Source organism: Peromyscus leucopus, chromosome 23 (assembly GCF_004664715.2).
Source record: "Peromyscus leucopus breed LL Stock chromosome 23, UCI_PerLeu_2.1, whole genome shotgun sequence".
NCBI classification, from domain to species: domain Eukaryota; kingdom Metazoa; phylum Chordata; class Mammalia; order Rodentia; family Cricetidae; genus Peromyscus; species Peromyscus leucopus.
This window is the reverse complement of record NC_051082.1, coordinates 21556572-21581725: the sequence shown is the minus strand read 5'-3', so window position 1 is coordinate 21581725 and position 25154 is coordinate 21556572. Positions and strand designations below refer to the sequence as shown.

Here is a 25154-nt window from a genome sequence, read left to right as displayed (position 1 = left end):
TGTCAAGGATCCTCTTCAAGTGAGTAACATAACCCCAGGACACCGGGCCATCAAGCCACCCTACCGTCTGGAGTTTTCCAAGCTAATGTTTGCTTTTGGGCTTGGGGGTTTTGTTTGTTCTTTGTTTTGAGGGGGACAGGGTCTCATTATGTATCCCTGGCTGGCCTTGAATTCACAGAGAGATAAATACCCAGGGTATAAAATTCAGTGACAAAGGACTTGCCTAGCATATATGTGGTCTCAGCTTCAATTCCCGGCACCACAGTGAAAAGGAAGAAAAGTACACACAAGGGCCAACTATTTCCATGAAGATATTACAATTTTTTTAAAGATTCTTTCTAGTATGACTGTGTATGTGTATATGCATATGAATGCAGGTGCCCGTAGGAACCAGAAGAGGGCATCAGATCTCCAGGAACTAGAGTTATAGGTAGTTGTGAGATGCTGGGAACTGAACTCACATCTTCTGTAAGCAGTAGAGGCTTTTAACCACTGAGTCATCTCCAGAGCACTAAGACATTAATTTCAGATGTTCTGACTTCAAATTACTTATGAGTTCACACTAACACTCACTCATGAGCTCACACTGACACTCAGTTACTCATGAGCTCACATTGACACTCAGTTACTCATGAGTTCACACTAACACTCAGTTACTCATGAGCTCACATTGACACTCAGTTACTCATGAGCTCACACTGACACTCAGTCACTCATGAGCTCACACTGACACTCAGTTACTCATGAGCTCACACTGACAGTTACTCATGAGCTCACATTGACACTCAGTCACTCATGAGCTCACATTGACACTCAGTTACTCATGAGCTCACATTGACACTCAGTTACTCATGAGCTCACACTGACACTCAGTCACTCATGAGCTCACATTGACACTCAGTTACTCATGAGCTCACACTGACACTCAGTTACTCATGAGCTCACACTGACACTCAGTCACTCATGAGCTCACATTGACACTCAGTTACTCATGAGCTCACATTGACACTCAGTTACTCATGAGCTCACACTGACAGTTACTCATGAGCTCACATTGACACTCAGTCACTCATGAGCTCACATTGACACTCAGTTACTCATGAGCTCACATTGACACTCAGTTACTCATGAGCTCACATTGACACTCAGTTACTCATGAGCTCACACTGACACTCAGTCACTCATGAGCTCACATTGACACTCAGTTACTCATGAGCTCACATTGACACTCAGTTACTCATGAGCTCACACTGACAGTTACTCATGAGCTCACATTGACACTCAGTCACTCATGAGCTCACACTGACACTCAGTTACTCATGAGCTCACACTGACACTCAGTTACTCATGAGCTCACATTGACACTCAGTCACTCATGAGCTCACACTGACACTCAGTTACTCATGAGCTCACACTGACACTCAGTTACTCATGAGCTCACACTGACACTCAGTTACTCATGAGCTCACATTGACACTCAGTCACTCATGAGCTCACACTGACACTCAGTTACTCATGAGCTCACACTGACACTCAGTTACTCATGAGCTCACACTGACACTCAGTTACTCATGAGCTCACACTGACACTCAGTTACTCATGAGCTCACACTGACAGTTACTCATGAGCTAACATACTTGATTCCAAAAATTTCAGGAAATCAGTTTTATACTTAAGGTTATCTGCTGACATCCCAAGCAGGCATGCTGCAAGCTGCTATCCAGAGCACTGCACGACAGACCTTGTGAAGATGTTCTTCCAAATGCCAAAGAGCCAACATACTGAAGGGAAACCTGGTAAGGAGCAATCGCATGAGTAATGCTCCTTGCTCCTCAAAAATCTGAAGATTTTTCTGAGCCAGAAAGTAAGCAAGCAAGCTGGTAAGACTGTTCAATGGGGGAAATCTCCTGACACAAATGCCACAGTGAACTCAACATGCTGAATGCAGCGGTGGGCTTCTATAATACCAGCACTCATACAACATGAATCACCAAAAGCTTCGGGTGAGCTAGCCTGGACTACTCAACGGCACAAACAATAAGAAATCCTTCCTCAATGAAGCGGAGGGAGGGAACCGACTCCCAAATGCTGTCTTCATGCCATGGTGTGTGCGCATAGCCACTCATCACACTCCCCCCACCCACCCAATAATAAAAATTCATGTTAACCCTGACAATGTGGGGCTGGAGAGGGCTCAGAAGTTACCAGCACTTGCTGCACTTACACAGGACCCAAGTGAGGCTTCCAGCCTCCATAGGGGACGTTCACAACCGCCTGTTACCCGATGCCCTCTCTGGCCTCTCAAGAGACGGCTCCGTGGTTTGGGGCACTAGTTGCTCTTGTAGAGGCCCTGGCTTCAGTTCCTCTCACCCACGTGGCCAGGAGATCTAATGCCCTCTTCTGACCTCCTAGTTAGTGTACAAGGTGTGTACATAGTACATATGCAGGCAAAACACTCACATATAAAAATCTTTAAAAAAAGATAAAGAAAAATTCAAAAGAAAAGTAAGCGTTGTAATCTTTCCATATTTTAAAGAGAAATGAAGTAAACACGGCTCTGTTCATTTCCCTTATTAACTTATTTTTAGGATGACGTCACAAGTCTTACCTTTGCGGCTAAGGCTTTCAAACTGTCTAGGAACCGCTGCCAGAAGTCTTTGAAGAGTGGGCGGTCAATCTTCTTGAGGCTGTCTTTGGTGCTGGCATCCACGCTCACGTACAGCTGAGTAACTGGCGTGAGGTTCCTTGGTAATGCGACAGGAAACAAAAGAGAAAATAAAGGCTACAACAAGATTTCACAATGTAAAATCTATAGTCTGTAAGAGACAACTCGAGATTGCACTGCTCTAGAAGTGTCCACTTGGCCCACATGTCCAGAGCAACGATTTTGTTTTCTTTTCGGCAGAGCTGGGAATGGAAGCCAAGGCCCTGTGCAGATAGGCAAGCACTCTACCACTGAACTACAGCCCAGTCCACAATGATTTTATAACATGACACAACGGGAAGTCTCTGATTATTTTTTAAATATCTGGATATGGAGCCTAATAAAATGAAAACACTAATTATTTGAAACTGGTCTATCTTTGAACACTAGGTTTTAATGGAAAAATAGATAAAATAAAGCCTAGCTTGAGACCTGCAGCCATGGCGTGGCACAGTTAGACAGGCCTTCCTCATGAGTTCTGCCACACACTCATGCAGGTGGAAACTCGTAACTGTGTAGTGTCTGGATCAACAGGCCACTGCATCCTCAGGTCACTGGAGGGATCTCCAAAGGGCAGGAAAAGGCACCCAGCCCACATACCTTACGAGACGAGCACAGAGCCTCTCCCAGACTGAGACTCCAGACAGCTCACCTGATTTCCTCGGGGAACTGCGCGTTGGTAACAAGGAAGCTGGAGATGCCACGCTGGTGGAGCAGCTTCAGAAGCCGGTTGATCTCTGGGTACATTATGGGCTCTCCCACGAGCGACAGTGCACAGTGCTTGACCTCCAGCCCCTCTTCGAATCGCTCTGCCTTGAGCCCTGGCACGCCTGAGCGCAGAGCAAAGAACAAAGTCAGAGCAGGGACAGACATGGAGAGCGCCACTTCCGGTCCACCAATGACACCTTGACCTGAGAGGGGAAATCCCCCTCTGTTTGTCAGAACAGGAGCTCACTCTGTAGCCCAGGCTGGCCTGGACTCTCAGTAACACTCCTGTCTCAGCCTCCCCAGAGCCGAGATTACAGGAGTGAGCCACCACACCTACCTTAAAACTCTATTCTCACCAGGCGGTGGTGGTGTATGCCACAGAGCGAGATCCACGACAGCCTGGGCTACACAGAGAAACCCTGGCTCCCAATAACAACAACAAAAAGCCCTTAATTCTCTTCTTCTTTTTAAAAAAATATTTATTTCATTTTCTGTGTCTGGGTATTCTGCTTGCATGTACCACATTGGTGTAGTGCCCAGGGAGACCAGAAGGCGGCATTAGATCCCCTGGAGCTGGAGCTAAGGATGGTAAGCTGTCATGTGGGTGCTGCAAACTGATCCCAGGTCCTCTGCAAGAGCACCAAGTGCTCTTAACCACTGAGCCATTTCTTCAGCCCTGAAACTTCCTTTTCTTAAAACTTGATTGTGGGGGCTGGAGAGACAGCACAGTGGGCAAAGCTCCTGCTTCACAGCCGTTAAGGGTCTGGGTTTGGATCTCAGCACCCGGGTAGGAAGCTGGGCGTGGCCACACAAACCTCTAGAACCCTAAGCACTAAAGGGGGGAGGCACAGGAAGATGCTGGAGATGGCTGTCTGCCAGCCTAGCTCCATGTTCAGAGAGAGACCCTGTCTCAGAGGAATAAGGACACCAGCCTCCTGCTTGGCCCTTCTCACACCCACCTGCAACACACAGACTGTGAAAAGGACCCACCCCAAAGAATTTTTGTTAGGAGTAAATTCAAAAAAATAGAAAGATTTCCAGGACACTCGGGAGGCAGTGGCGGGTAGATCTCTATGAGTTCAAAGCCAGCCTGGTCCATAGTAAGACCCAGTCTCAAAAGACTAATTATCTTCCCATGAGATCCACTCACTAGGAGCTAGTTAATATAACACCTTGACTCTAGGTTACTGAAGATCACATTAATCATGATTAGTTGGGGAGACGGCTCAGTCAATAAAATGTTTGCTAAGCAAGCATGAAGACCGGAGTTCGATCCTCAGAACCCTGTAAAGACAACAGCCTGCGACCAAAAAAATGAAAAAGAAAAAAGAAAAGAAGGCTGGTGTACACCTTTAATCCCAGCTCTCAGGAGGCAGAGGCAGATGTGAGTTCAAGGTCAGCCTGATCAACATAGTACATCCTAGGACAGCCAGGGATACACAGTGAAACCCTGTCTCAAAACAGAACAGAAAACAGGGCACTACCTCCTCAGGTAGCTCTGGGGACACAGACACAGGAGGGTGCCCAAGGCTCAGTGCCAGTCAGTCTCGCCTACTTGGTAAGTTTCAGGCCCCTGAGAGACCCTGTCTCAAGACGAACAAACAAACAAAAAACAGGATGGGCAGAATCCAAGCAAAGACAATGAGGCTGTTTGCTTGTAAGCTCAAGCACTTGCATGCATGCACATCCAAGCTCACAACACACACACACACACACACACACAATCAGTGAGTAATAAATACCACTATCACTCCAACCATAACAGAGAACAGAAAATGTACTTGGAAATATGAACATGAAAGTAAGTGCCCCCATGGCCCCTCCCTGCCCAAGATCCAACCACCACAGCGCAGGTCAAAAATCTAAAACTGACAGATGACATCTTTGTGTGCCTGACACTCTGCATGAGTATTTCCTGTCAGAATTTCTGGGTGAGGTTTTTTTTTTTCCTTGTGTTATTGAAATCTAAGATTTAACTCATAAATCCAAGTTTTAAATAAAACTTGATCCTTAAACTCAGTCTGTGTTGCCAAGACAACCTAGTACTGAGCCTAACAGTCCTGGTTAACTTTAAACTCCCCGTGAACAGCAGAAGGGAAGGGTGTGGGTCTACCCTGAACTGCAAATCAGCCTCCAACTCGGAATGGAGGACAATGAAGTGCGGGCTAGAGGGGCTGGGCAGAGGCACTAGGCTAAAATTCTGACTCTATTAAGAGGCCAGTTTGGTGACCTTAGGCAGGGCTCCGGCCTTCTCTTCCCCTAATGGTTATCATGGTGAATGGAGAGGGAGAACATGAGCAAGAATTAAGTTATGGGCTGGGGCTGGGGCTCAGCTAGCCAAGTGCTTGCCTATCAGGAACTGGGGGTGCACACACCTGTAACCCTAGCATTTGGGAGGAGGAGGCCGAAGGACCACAAGTTCAAGGTTATCCTCAGCTACATGATGAGTGGGAGGCCAGCCTGGGTTACATCAGACTTTTGAAGCCGGGCAGTGGTGGCACACACCTTTAATCCCAGCTCTCAGGAGGCAGAGGCACACACACACACACACACACACACACACACACACACACACACACATACACACACACACACACACACACAGAACGTGGAGAAATATACACAAGCACAAGGCACACATACACACAACACAAATGCATACACACGTGCACACACAAATGGCGTGTGCATGTGCACAAACACACACACACACACATACACATATAATCCAATTTATAAAATCTTAACCCTTTTGAGTTTTCCCCATTGTGTTGTTGCTAAGCAACTTCTGCACCGTTTCCCTCCTCCTGGGCAGCTTCCTCACCCTGAATCATCACAAGACCAGTCACCAGGTGAACTAAGGAGCAAACTTCAATGGGGCTTCAGGATTTAGCCTAACACCGGAACAGTAAACCACATGAACACAAGCATGACACAGCGATACACTGCTCCGAACACAACACCCTTATTTCTTTTTTGCTGCTTGGGACGGGGTCTCACTGTCCAAGAAATCCAAGCTGGCTTCAAACTATGTAGCCCAGGATGTCCTGGAACCTTCTATCCTCCTGCCTCAGCCCCTGAGTACCAGGACTATAGGTGAGCCTCGCCATGCCTGGCTCAAGTATCTCCATATCTGAAGTCAGGGCTAATCAGAAACGAAACATTCTCTTCTTTATGCTCATGACGATACAGGTCCTGGCTAAACATCTTGCTGAGACTGACAGCCGTGTTTGATGGAAACCTCACAATGTCAGGTGTGTGTATGTTTACACTGATGCACGTGTATGCTCAGTGTGGAGACCAGAGAACAACATCCTCATTCTTCAGGCACCATCCATCTTGTTGAAACGAGGTCTCTCACAGCCTGTAGATCCCCAAAGAAGCAAAGCTGGCGGACAGGGAACCCCAGGGATCCATCTGCCTGTCTCCCCGGCACTGGGATTACATGTACACACCACCATGCCCAGATTCCTTTTGTGGGTTGTGGGGATTGAACTCAGTACCTCATGCTTGCACAACAAGCATTGAATGATCTCCTCGGCTCTACAATGCCAGGTTTTTGTTTTTTGTTACCCACCCCCAACACACACCCCTTTCAAAAGTCAGTTTCAGGAAATGGGCTGGAGAGATGGCTCAGAGGTTAAGAGCACTTGCTGCTCCTGCAGCCAACCCGGGTTTGGTCTGAGCACCCACACGGCAGCTCGAAACCCTCTTCGACTCCGGTTCTGAGTGATCAGACGCTGTTTTCTGGCCTTAGTGGTCACCAGGCATGCACATGGTACACAGACATACAAGCAAGCAAAACACTCGTCCACATAAAGGGAAGAAAAGGAAAGCAAGCCGCACATGCTCTCTCCAGCTCCACGCCACATTCCGATCGGCCTTCAGCAAGCCTTTTGTGTGTCTGTTCTAAGGACACACAGGAACACTAGCAACAAATGTCCATTTCCTATGTGTTGTGGCGACCTAGGGCATTCTTAACAGTGCAGTCGCCACTTGGTGCACCGGGGCTCATTCTCTGGGACTGGCGCGGTGTCAGGGTGGTGTTAGGCAGGGGACAGGGTAGCATGGGAGAAGACGCTGAATTGCACTGCAGTTCTGACCCACTTTTGATCAATGTGCGGTTAATTGTGCTTGTGTGTAAAGATGGTAACAAAGGGCGTGAGAAGAAAGCTGTCTTGATGGCTGGGTGAAGGAACTGAAGAGACAATGATTGTCTACCCAACCGAGAGCACAGGGCATTGGGGGCGGGGGGAATCAGAGACTATCTTCAAAACTGGCTCTAGGCTGGCCAGAGTGCTAATGTTAGAAAACCAGAGACAATGGACAACAAGACCCATGATCCATCCTGTCCTCCAAAACAAAATCATGAGAGCAGTGGGCCAGCCCCACTAGAAAGAGTGGGTGACTTCCTGGCAGGAAAGGACCTCAAGCCAGGATAAAGGACATTCTTTCTGTTGTTGTTAGGGATGTCTTTATTGGTCTGTTGGTTTTTGTTTTTGAGTCAGGGCCACATGTAGCCCAGGCTGGCCTTGAACTTGATATATAGCCAAGGATGACTCTGAACTCCTGATCCTCCTGCCTCCACTTCCCAAGTGCTGGGATTACAAGTGTGCACCACCACACTTGGTTTTTGTGGTCTAGGGCTAGAGCCCAGGGCTTCATGCACACGCCAGGCAAGCCCTCTCCTGCCTGAGTCACACCCTCAGGCTGACAGGCACTGATCTAAGAGTGCAGCTGGGAAGACAGGCTGGGGTGGAGGTGCCCAGGACAGCTGCTAAGAGGAAAAGGGGGGGCTTCAAGAATGGAGACGCATGCGGGTGGGGGTGGGGTGGGGAGTGGGGGTGGTGAAGAAGAGGATGAGAAAGAGGACAAATGAAGAAGAAAAACTTTCTAAGCATTTCTGGTTACAACATACAAATGCCATATTAATCTGCATATGCCTAAATGACGCTAATATGCTCCTTCTCTTTGCTTCTCTGTCTCTGGCCCCTCCCGCCCACCTCTTTTTTCAGTTGTATGAGGCAAGTCTCAAACTCATCATCTTTCTGCCTCAACCTCCTGCTGGGAAATGGCAGCACAGACACATGCCCAGCCAATAAATCTATGCTGTCTCCCAATCGACTTCTCCCATCGTTGACCTTAGGAAACTGCATCTCCTGCTCTAACGAGGCAGTGAAAAACACACATTTCTTCCTGGTGTGGTGTCTGAAGCCATGGCTGTTGGGGGGCAGGGAGAGAAGCAGTGATGCCCAAGAGGCCTGGGCAATGACTCTGTGCCACAGGAAACACGCTTCTTCCAGGCCAGTCTCCAGGGACCATTCAGACCCAGGGCGGCCAGAGCAGACCCCCCTTCTTCAGGCTCAAAAGGAGACCTAGAGTTTCATCTTTAGAATATAAGAGCAAACTGTGAACCTGGGTATGGCAGTACACATCTGGAATCCAACATTTGGTGGGAAGTTGAGGCAGGAGGATGGAGTTCAATGGCAACCTGGCCTTATCAAACAAGTAACTAAAGCAGGCTGGTGCAGACTTTAGTCTCAACACTCAGAAGGCAGAGCCAGGCAGATTTGTGAGTTCGAGGCCAGTCTGATCTACACAGTGAGTTCTAGCCAGCCAGAGCTGCAAGATAAGACCCTGTCTCACAGCGACAACTAGGGACAGGAAGATGGCTCAGCAGGTAACAAGCCTGGCAACCTGCAGTTAACCCCCCTGACCCATACAAAGGTAGAACTGCCTCCAAGAAGCTGGTTTCCACGTGTATGCCATGGCGCACACACACATTCACATAGACACATACAGACACACAAACACAAACAAAATGTTTTTTAATTAATTGCAGGGCTGGAGAGATGGCTCAGCAGTTAGAAGCGCTTATTGCTCTTACAGAATCTGGGTTTGGTTCCCAGTACCCTAACTGCAGCTAACAAGAGTGTGCAATTCCAATTCCAGGTTGTCTGACACCCTCTTCTGGCCTCTGCACGTATTGCATGCATATGGTGAACAGACATACATGCAGGTAAAAACACCCATACACATAAAACAAAAATAAGTCATTTTTTAAAATTCATTGAATAAAAGAGTCACCTGAGAAAACACAAAAGACAAACAAATCCCCTGATTTTCAGAAAAACAATGACTAGGGCTTATAAAGATTTGTGTTCTGTTTTGTTTGAAACAGGATCTTACTACATAGCCCTGACTGGCCTGAAACTCACTTCGTAGACCAGGTTAGCCTTGAACTCACAGAGTTCTGCCTGCCTCTGCCTCCCAAATGCTGGGATTAAAGGCGTGCGCCACACACCCAGCCTATAAAGATATTCATATAACAAAAGAGCTTTTATTGTTTTTTATTACTACATATGAAAAGATACAAAGGCTTTAATACCGAGCAATCAAGACCACACAGACTGACAGCTGTCATTCACTGTTCTGTACAGCTCAGAGGACGATCTATGCTAATGGCTGCACTTTCAGTTTTAGATGAGTTTGTTAGTTAGATAGGAGGCCATTAGAAAAGGATGCACAGCAAGATGTGGATGAAGGGATGGGGGCTCACGGTATCCAGGAGAAACGGAGTACGGAAGTCAAAGCAGTTGCCTGGATTCCAGATTGAACGCTTTCTCCATGGCTGAGAGTCTAGCTTCCTTCTCTCTCCCACTGGGCATTTTTATGTCGTGGGGTGAGCACTAGTGACCTCTGTTGGGAATAGGTCACCTCCCAGCTGTCCTCAAGGACACACTGTTTCACTCGTAGGCTGTTCTGCTGTTCCCTTCCCTCCCCATCACAGAACTGTGTGGAGAAGGGGGCCTGCCTATGCACAGACAAGGAACCCTGGAGGACACTTCAAGACAAACATGCTTGGGTCTGAAACATCGGGAGCTGGGGACCTGCAGCCAGCCCTGCTTCGAGAGTCCGCTTCTTAGTGAGCTCAAACAATACAACTTACCAATGTACACATTACAGTCACCACATAAAACCATCACGCTGCAAGACCACCCGTCTGTCTACAGCAGGCTCTCAATCCTGCACCCAAGCTCAACAGCATAAATTTCTAGAATCCTGTGAGAAGTGCACACTTGTTAGCCATGGTGGCCCACACCTGTCATCCGAGCACTCAGGAGGCTGCAGTAGGAGGATCAGTTCAAGGCCAGCCCGCGATACGCAGCAAGACCCTCACCCCAAAAACAGAAAGAAAGGAAAAGAAAGCAGAACAAGAAAAGAAAGAATTGTACATTCCCAGGCTCCAGCTCTAGACTTCCTCTCTGGGAAGGAGCAGCAGTCGGTGTGTGAGCAGCCCCAGATGGTTCTGACTCACAGTAGAGTCTGGAGCCAGCGCTCTCCAGGGAAGCCAAACAGATTTAAGCATTTGGCAGAACTGAACTGGGAAACTAGGAAATGAAGGGCAGAATTTCTGCTGCATCACTGTGGGCTATGTGGAAGACATTTTATTAGGAGCACCCCACTTCTTATGGGAAATTCATTCAGAAACCCTTTCCTAGCCAACTCCACTTCACTGACCATATCTTTTTTTTTTTTTTTTTTTTTTAATGTAATTACTATTTTTTTTCCTCAGGCAAAGACTCACTAAGTGACGTGGCCTAGAACTCCCTATATAAACCAGCCTGGCCTTTAAATTCAGAGATCCATCTGCCTCTGCCTCCTGAGTGCTGGGATTAAAGGTGTGCGCTACCATACCTACCTTATTTTTATTTTCATTATGAGTATGGATGTGTGTCCAGGGAAGAAGAGGTATGTGCACGTGAGTGTAGTTACTGCCTAGAGGCCAGAAGAGGGCACCAGATGCCCAGAACTGGAGTGTAGGGAGAGTTAGTCTTAAGCCACCTGGAGTGGGGGGGGTGGGGGGGGTGGGGAGGGGGACAGAACTTCAGCAGCACACACTCTAAGCTGCTGAGACCATCTCTCTAGCCCCAGGACCAACCATACCTACGAATTCTCCACAGACTGAAGTATCAGGTCAGTTCACACAGCCACCTCGTGCTCACCAAGCAAGAGCAATGGCTTTCAGGATGGTGGCAAGCTGTCTCCAAGAGAAACTTCCAGCACACCTCATAAGGGCTAAGCTGTGGCTGGAATTTCTTAATTCCTTTACCTAATGGAAATACAAAAGCTACAAGGGCCTAGATAGATAGATAGATAGATAGATAGATAGATAGATAGATAGGCAGGCAGGCAGACAGACAGATAGATCACTTCTTTCATGGTTTTGCTTCCACACAGAGAGATTTATAGTAGTGTAGGGACATGTATGTCCTTGTGCTCACATGTAAGCACTAGGGAACCAGGACTGTTAAACACACAGGGTTGTGTCTTCACAGGGAGAGATGTATTACCTGCTTTCCACCACAGGTGAGGTTAACAACCTGGTGACTATTTGCGTTACCTTGTGGCCAGGCCACAGCAGACCCCCACCCCACCCCCAGCCCCTGACACGAGCTTGTTTATCTTACGCCTGTTTGCTCAGTTACTCTCCGGAACCCATCGTTATGGAAGAGTTACCTGCACTTTGCTAAGAGTTCCATACAGTCATGTCTTAAGCTCTGTTGTGCACATGGGACTGAGTCCATTATCACCAGGAAACGTCTTTCCAAACCGTGCTGTGCTTAAATACACCTAAAATAAACTACTCGGGGTCAGACTCTCAAAGTTTAAAACAGCTCCGGTTACTGAGTGTTGAACCGAACTGCCTTATCTCACCGGCCCACTCTGCCGGCCTTGGTGTTTGCAGAGAGCCCCGCACGGTACAGACAGAAATCCCACTGAGAGAGGCCGCTCTTCCGGCACTGCGGCCCAGGCTGTGCTGACAGGTACTAGCATTCCTTTTCTGAGGTTTGTGGCTGGGTTGGTGGAATGTTTGCCTAGCATGTATGAGGCCCTGGCTTCCGTCCTCAGCACAGGATAAAACCAGATGTGGTGATACACACCTGTAATCCCAGCACCCTGGAGACAGAGGCAGGAGGATCAGAAGTCCAAGGTCATCCACCACCACACAGCAAGTTCAAGGCCTGCCTGAGATGAATAAGACCCTGACTCATAAAAATGAAACTGAAATAAACAAACAAGCAGGCAAATACCTTTGAACTGTTTAATCATGTTCTGGTGGTTCTCAATGGCTTCCTTCAAGATCAGTTCTGGCTGGTCCATCTTCCACCGCCATTCAGTGCCCACAGGATTGGTGTGGTGCCTGTAAACACAATGCAGCGTGCTAAGGCCCCCTGTTGGGAGATCACATTGAGTCTGCTGTGACCAGCCCATCCAACACAAAGCCAGAATTGGTGTCCTGATAAAAGCTCCACTGTTCATGGATTCTCCCCGAGTCATGGTGGAGTCATGGCACACAGCAGAGATGAGGAGGAAGTCCACTCAGCATCCCACTTGGCTCTTGGCTCAGAGTCAACTTCAGGTATGGGTAGACCAAACACACTAACCAGACTCTGATTACTTATTTATAGGTATGTCTGTGGGTGTATGTGCACCTCTGTTGAAGTACCCAACGAGCCCAGAAGAGGACATCGGATCCCCTGGAGCTGGAGTTACAGGTGGCTGTGAACGGCCTGACATGGGTGCAGAAAACCAAACACTGGTCCTCTGAAAAAGGAATGCATGCTTCTAATTGCTAAGTCACCTCCAGTTCCTCTTTCCTCTTCTAGTCATGCTAACTGAATACAGACACAAGGTAAGGTGACCTGTGGCCAGCATATTCCCAGAGGGAACTGACCATTCCTAAACCACACGAGGAGAGCAGAAGCACTCAAGGTTTACAAAGGACAACCTATACCAAGTACTCTTGAGTTTCTCGAGAAGAGTGGGTACGGCTTCTCTTTCTGTACTCCCGTCTCTGGTTTGAGACAGATTCCCATGTAGCCCAGGCTGGCCTCCAATGCCCTATGTACAAAGTGCCTTGAGCCTCTGCTCCTCCAGCCCCCATATCCCCAGGGCTGGAATTATGGTGTGACCACCGTATGGGGTTCATGCACCGTTGGGAATGGCAGCCCGGGCTCCGTGCACGAGAGACACTAGCTCTACCAACTGAACCACACCCACAGCATTTCTTATTCTCTGGCAATTTCTTTTTTCTTCAGTGTTCTTTAGAATTTGCAAAACACATGGGCCTCATTTCTTCCACTTCCGATTTTTGTTTTCTGTGTCTATCTGTGTGGTTACATAAATATGCAAGTGATCCCGAAGGCCAGAAGAGAGCGTGAGACCTCCCTAGAGCTGGAGTTCCAGGCAATTGTGAACTGCCTGATGTGGTAGTGGGGAGGAAAACTCAGTCCTCTCTAAGAGCAGCAAGTGCTCTTAACCACTGAGCCTTTCTCCAGTCTCCTACTTACAATTTTTAAATACTAATTCAGTTAACACACTCATGGACCATGTGGTTGATATGCTTCTTAAGAATTTAGGTGGGGAGGGGCAGGAGAAAGGGAGGGAAGAGTGGGAACAGGGGTTGGTATCTAAAGGAAATTTTAAAAAATTATAAAATAATAATAACAATAATAATAATAATTTACTGGAGACTGATCCACAGCAAAGCCCTAACGTTGAGTCCGACATGCCCAGGGCGGTGCCCAGCCTCCGGTCCCCACACTGCGCATCTCTACTCACCGCCAACAGAAGACACATTTATTTGCACACGCCAAGCTCGGGGTGGCTTCCATGCAGCGATGGCTCTCGATGCCGTAGAATGTGTGTTTGTAGCAACCTCCTCTCCCCCGCAGCATTGACTGTGACAAGCAGGAAACAGGTCATCATTTGAAGGAAGTAAGAGAAACTCAACAGCGAGGCACTGTTTGCTTGCATGCTTTAGTTTTCTTACTTATTATTACTGTGTGTGTGTGTGTGTGTGTGTGTGTGTGTGTGTGTGTGTGTGTGTGAGAGAGAGAGAGAGAGAGAGAGAGAGAGAGAGAGAGAGAGAGAGAGAGAGAGATGTATGAGTGCAGGCTCAGGCATGCCAAGGCATGCGAAGGTCCGAAGACAACTTCATGGAACTGATTCTTTCTTCTAAATTCATGTGGGTTCCAGAGATTGAACTCAGGTCGCAGCAAGACCTTTACCCTCTGAGCTGTCTCCTCAGCCCAAATACATCATTTTTAAGACGACACTGTAGGGTGAGATGGCTCAGTAGGTCAAAGCAGAACTACAGGACCTGAGTTTGTTCCCTGTAACCCACAGGGTAGGATGGGAACCAACACTTCCAAGTTGTCCTCTGACCTCCACGTGTGCTGTGGCATGCGCGTGTTCAAGCGTGTGCGCATGCACACACATACCAAGTGCAGTAAGTCTTGTGTGTGCTTTTCTCAGTGTGTCCCCACTGACAGCATACATGACCACGCTCCTTCAGTTCCTCTGCCTCGTTTTCATCCTGCTCCTCCAATGGCATACATGTTGACTGAGTATCTCATTAGTCCACAAATCTCCAGGGCTCCACTTCCCATTTTTGTTTGCCTCGTGTCTACTCTACTTTGATCTCTGTGGTCCAGATAGGTAAATCCTATTGACTGGTCCTGAATGCAAACTGTCCCATCGATCTGCTGAGGTACAGTACACAACCTGCCACCCCCACTTGACTGTTGAGCCCTCAGGAAGCTGTTTTATCTGTTACTCTGCTTCTCTGTTGTACTGGGCCTTCTCGGTTGGTTTTTTAGCCTTGCTCTTTTTGCTGGGCTATGTTACTCTTTCATTTGTTTGAAGATCACTGATAGCTGACTGCTGTAGCTGTTTCAGTCCGTCCCATCCATTGACTCAGCTGCTGTTGACAGCAGTGGTTTATCTTTTGTTATCCAAGTTATAACTTCCTCAGTCCTTACTATGACAGGTGATTTTTCTGTATCGTCCTGGGCATTCTGTCAGTGAAGAGACACTAGACCAGTGGTTCGCAACTAGTAGGTCTCGACCCCTGAGGGGGGGATCAAATGACCCTTTCACAGAGGTTGCCTAACAGATATCCTGCATATCAGCTATTTACATCACGATTCATTAACAGTAACAAAATTACAGTTATGAAGTAGCAATGAATATAATTCTATGGTTAGGGTCACCATGACATGAGGAACTGTATTAAAGGGTCACAGCATTAGGAAGGTTGAGAACCACTGTTCTAGACCCTTCCTCTTTCACTTTGGCAAGTAGTTACTTCACTGAGCCGAAAGACAGGTCCTGTGCTGTGCTTTCAGCGGGAACTCAACTTCCCTAGCCTTTACAGAGAGGACTTCATCTTGCATGACCCCTGCTGGCCCCTGCTGGCCCCTGCTGGTCCCTGCTGGCCCCTGCTGCTGTTGAGGGTACAAGGTTTCCCCAGTTGGCTCACTGGAAGACAGGCGTTTCAGGCCAGCAGACTTCTCAGCCTGGGCTCTTCTGTGGCAAGGCTTCCTCTGGCCTGAACACTCTGCAGAGAGGAGACTCTCAGCCTCCCAAGGACAAAGGAGCTGCCCTGACTGGACACTACAGTGGCATCACTTTGCAAGCATCAGGTCCGTAGGGAAGGATAGCACATCTCAGGCTAGGTACTTCATGGGGGGATGGTCTCTTCTCACTGCGACTTGATCTACTGAAGTCTGCAGACGGCGTGGGAACTCAGGCCCAGCTAGAGGGAAGAGCACATGCCCTATCTGTTGTTAGTGGGAATCCCAGCGCCCTTTCTCAGGAGAACTGGGCCTGCCCAACTCAGCTGGAGCCACTCGCCTTCACGCCAGGAAAGAGTTGAGCCTAACGAGGCCCAACTGTGAAGCTAAGGCAGCTAGCGCTGGCCTCAGTCACCATCTCCTTTCAGGTGGAGGACATGAGACGTCCTGCTTCTGTGATGCCCCCCAGTTCTGGCGTCCCAACCCAGATGGCTGCGCTCCTCTTACCACCCCCTTCCCCGGAACACCTCAAAGCCATGCTTCTGAGTCTAGAGAGCCCCAAACTGCCCCAGAAGATGATGCCCAAGCCCTTACTGGCATGTTCTGCGATAGCAGCCAGGCCTCTGATCTCACAGGCTCACAACTCTGAACGTGGAACTTCGGAAGGCGGTGGCAGATCACTGCTTCTCTCAGTAACCTCATCTTCTTCCCTCTCTAGACCCCGAGCGCTGCTTTGGCTCAGGACTCTCGATAGTCTCAGCTCTGTTGTCTCTCATTGTGACTGACTTCCCCACCACACAGAGAACTCATTCTCCAAACGAGCAGCAATCCATGACCCTGTACCACAACTAATTAGTTCCATCCAGTTCAGGGATCTGCCACCGAGCACAGAGTCTCAATCTCTGACTTCATATGACACTGATACCTGAATTAGAGGCTGGGGTCACACACTCATTCACACAACTGTGTTCAGAGGAGAATTAAGCTGTGCCACTAAGACTTCACTCAGGATTGTGACAGCTGCCGTTGGCTGGGCTTCACATCTCTCCTTGCTTATCCTGTCCTCCAGGAAGTCAACACGAGAACTTGGTTTGTTTGAGACAGGGTCTCAAGTATAACAGGATGGTCTCACACTCTCTATGGAGCCAAGGATGATCTTGAACACGTCATCTAAGGATACTGGGTTACAAGGGTACATCAGCACACCAGTTTACCCAGCGCTGGGAATGGAGGAACCCAAGGCTTCAGGCATGCTGGTCAAGCACTCTGCTAACTGAGCCACACCCACAGCCCCAAGGACTTCTTGATTTGCAGCTTTCCCGTTGGGCTAAATGACAAAATGTTTTATTGGAAAACTATCATCGTGGTCTTGCGTGCACAGGAGGCCCTGTCAAACTTGGTTCTCTCTCCCACCATATGGGTCATGGTTTCTGACTCAACCAGTCAGATCGGTGGCAAACATCCTTATACACTGAGCCATCCTGCCAGGCCTTGGGCGTATTTGTTCATGAACAGACATGGGAATGACAAAGAGATGGGGTGGTGGCTGCCAGTTGTTGTCCCAAGCAAAAGCTGCATAATTGCTAATGGGAGAGTAGAGCCGCAAAGCTAGAAGAACAAGCCACGGATGGACAGGGAAAGAATGAGACTCTGGCACAGATCCCCACGATCAGCTCCAGAGTCTTGGGGAAGCTTCAGGCAAGGCAGCTCACGTGCAGCTGGACTTCAAGGTTAAGCTGGCCGGATGTGGTGGTGTACACCTATAATCCCAGGACTGGGGGTTCAGAAGTTCAAAGCCAACCTGAGCTACACAGTAAGACCCTGTATCCAAAATAGTCAAGAAATGAAAAGAAGAAAAACTGCCAGTAGAATTCTCATTAATGTAAGCTGTTCTAAAAATTACTGCTGACGGCGCATATCTTGTTAGTAATTCCCATGGATAAAATGAATGAATGAATAACAATCTAAGCTGTAATACTCATGTGTTAAAATCGTTTGAGGGTTTTGCCTATCACTTACTCTGAACTGTCCCCACAGGTCTGCCGGCCACCTCAGACTAGCTCTTCTAGGGCTATTCCTGTGTTCAACACATTGCCTATTCCAGTAGGAATAGCTTAAAGGAGACCATCTCCAAAGTCTTATTACAAATTAGAAACAGGGCTGGAGAGATAACTAGTAGTTAAGACCGCATGGCACTCCTGCAGAAGTCCCAGGTTCAGTTCCCAGCACCCACAACAGGCAACTCGCAACCACCTGTAATCCAGCCCCTGAGGACTCAGTGCCCTCTTCTGGCCACTGAGGGTACTACACACACACTATAAAATAAAAAATACTTAAATTAGAAACAAAACGCAGGCCTTAGCTAGTCATAGGACTCCAAGAAAAAAGTTCTACTTTCTGTGTCATTCCATCCCAATCCCCCATCAAGCGTCATCACAGGACTCTGCAGCAATTCCAATTTATAAACGAGGCCTGAGTCCTTGCTGAGTATAGCCTCCTTCCTCACCTTCTCCACTGGGGAATAACCCCTGGGCTTCTCGGCCCTACCTAAGGAAGTATGGCTGCTTCTTCCTTTGTCTCACCAGATATAAATAGACCTGGCTCTTCACTGCTTCCGGGGCAGATTTCAACCCTTTCTCAAATTTAACTGTGGCCACTTAAGTAGAAGGCTGTAGATGTCATAAAATGCTTGCCTAGCACATGCAAGGCCCTCGGTTTGATGCTCGGTACCACACACAAGGAGGAGGGGGAACGGGAGGAGGAAGAGCAAGGAGAAACAGAGAGGAGGAGACAAAAAGGGAAGAAGGGGAGGAGGTGCAAGAGGAAGAAGAGGAAGAGGAGGAAGAGGAAGAAGAGGAGGAGCAACAGATCCAGACACAGCCGCTGGCCCCTCACTGAGCATCTACCACGGAAGCATCACTACGTTTTTGCATGGAAATACATATTTAACATAAAGTGCTTCCTCTTTCATTTCATTACAGATTGGCTGAAACACCAATTTTCAAAATTATGCATGTGATTTACTATCTGAAAATTGAATTCAGATATGGTGAAAGGGGCCCTGCACATGACTGGCTGTGTACAGAAGGCACTGAGTCCAACATTATTGAAAATCACTGGACTGGAAAAAAGGAAATGTGGGGAATGCAACATGTGGAATTCATTAACTAATTTGCTGGGCTGAGCATGCCGTCACCAAAAGTAGGGGGAATAACAAAATATCGGAGGAAAAATCTCTTGGAATAGTTGTTCCTTAAAGAAGAAGGAAAAGGAACGCGTTTGAATTAAATAGCTTCTTCAGGGTGTAGTTCAGTGGGGAGAGTGCTTACTCAGTACTTACCCCGTGCTTAGGAGGCCCTGGGTTCAAGTCCCAGGACCAGACAAAGCAGGTGTGGTACTGCACATGTAATCTCAGCATTTGGGAGGGAGAGGAAGAAGAATCAGGAGTTCAAGAGAGTTTGAGATCAGCCTGGGCTACCCATGACCCTGTCTCAAAGTAAATAAATAAATCGAGAGGCTGAGGCAAGAGAATCCCGAATTTGAGACCAGCCTGGGTCACACAGACAGACCGATCCTGTGAAAGGGTTCCGGGGACTGTGGAGAGTGGTGAGGGAACAGGACCCTCATACACTGCTGGTAGGAATATAAAATGGTACAACCACTTTGAAAAAGACAGTTCACTGAGAAAAGTTTTCTTTACATTACCATGATCCACCAATGACACTTGGAAGTGTGTACACCACACAAAATCCTGTACACGGAGTGAGGTCCCCAGCAGCATCCCTCACAACCCAAAACACACAAGGAACCTGAGTGCCCATCCACTGCTCAACGAATAGACAGGGTGTGGCATACAACGTCCTCAGGGACCCACGGATGTGCCACAAAAACGTTGCACCACTTAATGTAGAGACAGAAGGCCGATCAATGGCTCATGGGCGACTCTAGAATGGAGACTGACTGCAGCTGGCTGCGGCCTTTCTTTCGGAGGTGAAAGGAACATCCTAGTTAGCCTGTGCGGACGGCTCCAAGAGCCCTACGAATGCCCTAAACTGAGGGCGTTCCACTGCTTGCAAAGTGCATCTCAGCAACGCTGCTGAGAAGCTCAAGGGAGCCGGGGACATGGCTCGGAGGGACCAGGCCCTGCTGCCAAGCTGAAGGCCTGAGTTCCGTCCCCAGAGCCCACAAGGGTGAAAGAGAAAAGCAATTCCTATAAGACATGCTCTGACCCCTGCGTGTGCGCACACATATACACAGAATAAATGGAAATGGAAATACAAGAAGGTTCATAAAACAGCAGTAAGATTTGAATAAAGCCAATAAATACCTTTGTCCATCTGCAAAGCTTCACACCGGAGTGGCTGCCAATCAACTGGTACCCTACGTGGAAAACCAGGGAAAGGAAAGATCAAGTCTCAGGTCCAGGTGACACTGAACCTCAGCAGAACCATGTCTCCTCACTCAGTTATAACACTCAACAATGCTGCTGCAGAAACAGCGGAGGTGAATTTGCTGCGACCAGACGCTCTTTGGGGGTTTGTAGCTACAGTTTCTTTTGTGACTGGGCCTCACTGATAGCCCCAGTCCTCCTTCCTTCCTCGGCCTCCCAAAAGTGCTGAGAGCTGTGAGCCACCAGCCTGACCACCATGAGAAACTGTTAAAAATCTAGCCATAGTGAGGCCCGACTGTAGTCTCAGCACCTGGCGAGTAGAGGCAGAGTTCAAGGTCATTCTGAGGCCAAGCCATGAGATCCGGTCTCAAAAAAAAATGCTGGTTGTGGTAGCATGTGCCTTTAATCCCAGCACTTACTCAGAAGGTAGAAGCAGGAAGATCTGGAGGCCAGCCAGGATTACAGAGTAAGAGCCTAGTCTCTGTCATTATATACATATACCTACAAATTAAATGTATACACATATAGCATAAATAAAATGTATATGTATCTAAGGCTAGAGGCCCAAACAATAAACTAATCCAGTGCACTCGGGGAGGCTTTTGGCTCTCAGGAGCACAGCAGTCTCGGAGGCCAGTCTCAGTCATAAAGCCGGAGGCACTGAGCAGTGTAACAAACACACCGGCTGCCCTGCTCTCCTTCCTGTTTCCTGCAGGCTGCTGCTCAGGGAACTTCTGTAGCCAGGCCAGGCCACATGCTCAAGGAACAGTGCGGCCCACAGTGGGCTGGGCCCTCCCACATCAATTAACAATCAAGATGATTCCCTGCAGAGGTGCCCACGGGCCAACCTGATCTAGGTAATTTCTCAATTGAGACTTCCTTCTTAGGTGACTCTAGGCTGTGTCAAGCTGACAGTTAAAGCTGACTAGGACCCTGCCCAAGAACACACTGTACTCAACAACCACAGAGTACATGTGGCAGTTTGAAGGAGAAATGTCCCCTAAAGGCTCTCACATAAATGATTTTGTATATCCATATAAAACGTAGAGTCCATACATGAGAGGAAAAATTGTCTTTCTGAGCCTGGCTTACTATAATGATCTCCAGGATCAATTTTCCTACAAAAACATTTTTGTTCTTTTTGAAAGTTCAACAAAATGTGTATGGACACCTTCTTTCCCCACCCATCTGCCGACCCTAGGCAGGCTCCATCTGCATCTTGGCTAGCTGGCTACTGCAGCCCTCTGCTACAGGACTACAGGAAATATGCCTGTGCAGGAATCTGTGGTACTCTGACTCAGGAGTCCTTTGGGTTAGGCCAGCAAGATGGCTCAGCAGGTAAAGGCATTTGCTGCCAGGCCTGAGTTCACTCCCTGAAACCCAGATGGTGGAGACCTGACTCTCTAAAGTTGGACATACTGTAAAAGGCAATGGGGTCTTCTGAAGATGGACTTAATGCATTTTGCATTATGATATGGCCACGAGCCTCTGGGGGTCAGGGAGTGGAATGTAGTAGTTTAAACAAGAACAGCCCCCATAGACTCACATATTCGAATACTTGGTCCCCAGTTAGTGGAACTGTTTGGGAAGGATTAGAAGGTGTTACCTTGTTGGAGGAGGTGTGTCACTGGGGATGGACTTGGAGGTTTCAGAAGCCTTCACCAATCCCAGTTAGCTCTGCCTGACTCCTACTTGTGAATCAGGATGCAAGCTCTCAGCTACTGCTCCAGTACCATGACTGCCTGCCTGCTGCCATGCTCCCCACCATGATAGTTATGGACTCCACTCTGAAATTGTAAGTCCAATAAACTCTTTCTAAAAAAGCTGCCTTGGTCATGGTATCACTTCACGGCAATAGAAAGTAACTATTGAAAAAGTAAAGGAAGGAAGGAAGGAAGGAAGGAAGGAAGGAAGGAAGGAAGGAAGGAAGGAAGGAAGGAAGGGATTTGCCAAATCTGCAAATGTAATCATGTAATGACAGAAATGTGAGACAGGAAACAAAGAATTTGACAAATAGAAACATCAATGATCAAATGAACAAAGGTCAAATGCAAGTAGCATGTTAGAAGACATGTCTCACAGTCCCTGAGGAACAAGGAGGGGACATATTCAAAATAATTGAAGAAATAATACAACTGAACTTAAGAAATGTAATAAGACTCAAGTACGGTCTGGAGAGATAATTCATATGGGTTAAGAGCACTGGGTACTCTCCTAAAGGACCCATGCTCAAGTCTCAGCACCCACATGATGGGTCCCAACCATCCCTAACTCCAGTCAGTTCCAGAGTATCTGAGCCAGGCGGTGGTGGCGCACGCCTTTAATCCTAGCATTTGGGAGGCAGAGCTAGGTGAATCTCTATGAGTTCGAGGCCAGCCTAGTCTACCGAGAGAGATCCAGGAAATGTGCAAAGCTACACAGAGAAACCCTGTCTCGAAAAACAAACAAACAAAAAAAAAAAAAAAAAAAAAAAAAAAAACCAGAGTATCTGAAGCCTCCTGGCCTCTGCAGGGGCATGCAAACATACACACAGCAAACACTAGACCCTGGGGGGTTTGATCCGCAGCACTGCAAAAACTAGGTATCATGGACATGCGTCTGATCTCAGCACTTGGGAGGCAGAGGAAGATCAGAACTTTAAGGTCATTCTCAATTTCACAGTGAGTGTGAGACCAGCCTGGAATACACAAGACCCAAAAGAGAGCCTTCAAAAGACAAGAGACAGAGAAAGAGATAAGGAAAGAGAGAGACCAGGTGGGAGGGGTATCTCAGGCAGCTCTAGCTTCCCCCAGTGATGGTCAATCTTGCTTGTCAGCACACTGGACTGACTGACACCTAGGTATGTCCAGAGAGCATCAGAAATCAGAGCTCTGAAGAAATAAATGCTCCCCTGAGGGACTCCAGGAGTGGATAGTTTATATAAGATGGTAGCACTGTGGAAGGTGGGTTGTTTGGAGGAAGTATGTCACAGGAGAGTGGCTGGGGGTGTGGCTGTTTCCTGTTTCCAGCTATCTACTTCCCGCTCTGAGGTCTCTCCCAGGCAGTCCTTCTGCCCCAAGGCTCTATCTCATTACAGACCCAGAAACAGGCCACGCGCACACAGGTCACATGAGCACGGGCCACAGACTAAGCATCTGGAACTGAGCTAGATAAACGTCCCTCCCTTACTGTTTCTCTCTGGTCCCAGTGCCCTAAGCTCCGACTAACACACGCCGTGAGCCAACTGCCACACTAAGCAGCAGAGACTCTCTCTTTGTCCCGTGACAACCCTGTCCTTTGAGTCCTGTCCTGGGCATCAGGTCGAGTGCACCAAAGAGCAATGGCGAACTAGTCCCGGCAGATGCTCACCTTGCTTAGTTAGGGCCTCTCGGAGAGCAGGCGTGATCATAGCTCTTCCTTCGCTGTCTTCGCTCCTCTCCGGGTTCCTCTTCACGCCACCTCTCTCCTCCTGTGGAGCCTTTTCTCTCTGGGTTGAATTGAGAGAGGAAAATCCAGAATTGGAAACAAGCAAGACTCCATGCAACCAAGGCTGAGACCCAACATCCCACAAGGTGGTCCTGCTTCCAGAGAGATGATGGAAGACACACCACCAGGGCCAATAAGTCAATAAGTAAACAATACAAAACAACCATAAAAACATAACCCACGTCAATCGTTCATTTGTTCAAAAAGTCAGGATTTCATTTTCATTACACTTCACTTGCTTCTTTAGTTAGAGTGGGTGTGGGGCAGTCGGAGGACACTTGGGAGTTGATTGCTTCTCTCCTCTATGCTCATCCCAGGGACAAAATCAGGCTGCCAGGCTTGATGGTGAGCATCTTTACCCACTGAGCCACCCTGCCTGCCCCAAGACCAAATATTTTTAACAACCAAACACAGACAAACTGCCTCACTTTGGCAAATTACTGACTTTTTCTGAATCTCCACTTCTTCCCCTAGAAAGGGGGTGGAGTGCAAACATTAAATAAAGTACAGTTCCTAGTGGGAGGCAGAGGCGCACACCGCCACTGGCAGGCTTGAAAAATGGAGCAGAGTGCAAGTACTAAATAAACCGCAGTTCCTAGTGGGAGGCGGTGGAGCACGCTACCGCTGGCAGGCTTGAAAACGGGGGAGAGGAAAGGGGCGAAGAGGGGAGGAGAGGAGGGAGAAGAGGGGAGGAAAGGGGGAGGGAGGAGGGAGATGGGGTTCACAGGCAGCGAACCCACGGAAGGTAAGTGAACACAGTTCAGGCTGACTTCTCCACCTTCTGTTACTGGCTCTGAGAAAAGCGACCACAATCAGGCTCTCTCCTCAGAGTGAGCACTCCAAGTGCCTAACTAGAAACCCAGGGCAAAGCTAATGAGAAGCCTCTGCTGTGCCTCTGCTGACGGAGCTTCCAACGGAACTGGAAAGCATAAACAAACCTCCTCGTGTGTTCTCATCAGTGGCTGCACACCAAGTTTAAGGCCAGCCTGGGCTACACTTGACTCTCCCTCAAACAATAAGAACAAAAACCAAAACAAGACAAAAAGAGGGGAGGTATTCAGGCTGTAACTCTATGGCACAGTATAGCCTGGCATATACAATGGCCCCCAGGGTCAACCCACAGCAACACAGTAAATTAAATACACACATGCAAACACATATACATAAAATGAAGAAGAAAAAAAAAAACGGTGACTTATTTTCAGGTCTTACTAAAGATGAAAAACACACACAGACCCCTCCATTTGATGATTTTTATGAGAGAACTAAATACTATAAGCTGACAGCTTCAAGGTCCAACATCATTTCATTTCCAAAAATAATGACAAGGATGGTTTTCATTACTGCATTCTCTAGCGACCTCTACTGGCCACTAGAACGCAAAGAAAAAAATGTGTCATCCTAACCTCACTAGGCAAAGCTTTAAGGAAGGTTTAGCCAGGTAGAAATTCTGGGATCCTATATATAAATCTGCTACTTCATTTTCCATTGTAAGAGTGTTTCAATAAAGAAAATTACATTTCTA

General features: G+C 48.0%; 1 protein-coding gene across 1 annotated transcript in view; it reads right to left on the bottom strand.

The window, feature by feature from the left end:
• Positions 1 to 25154, bottom strand: part of LOC114693659 (S-adenosyl-L-methionine-dependent tRNA 4-demethylwyosine synthase TYW1) — an 86636-nt gene that overhangs the window by 43718 nt on the left and 17764 nt on the right. The window contains exons 8-13 of the mRNA XM_028870142.1: positions 23513 to 23630; positions 20102 to 20154; positions 14039 to 14157; positions 12508 to 12617; positions 3357 to 3534; positions 2609 to 2744 (exon numbers count right to left, since the gene is read on the bottom strand). Coding sequence (XP_028725975.1) covers positions 2609 to 2744; positions 3357 to 3534; positions 12508 to 12617; positions 14039 to 14157; positions 20102 to 20154; positions 23513 to 23630 — 714 coding nt within the window. The remainder of the gene's footprint in view (positions 1 to 2608; positions 2745 to 3356; positions 3535 to 12507; positions 12618 to 14038; positions 14158 to 20101; positions 20155 to 23512; positions 23631 to 25154) is intronic.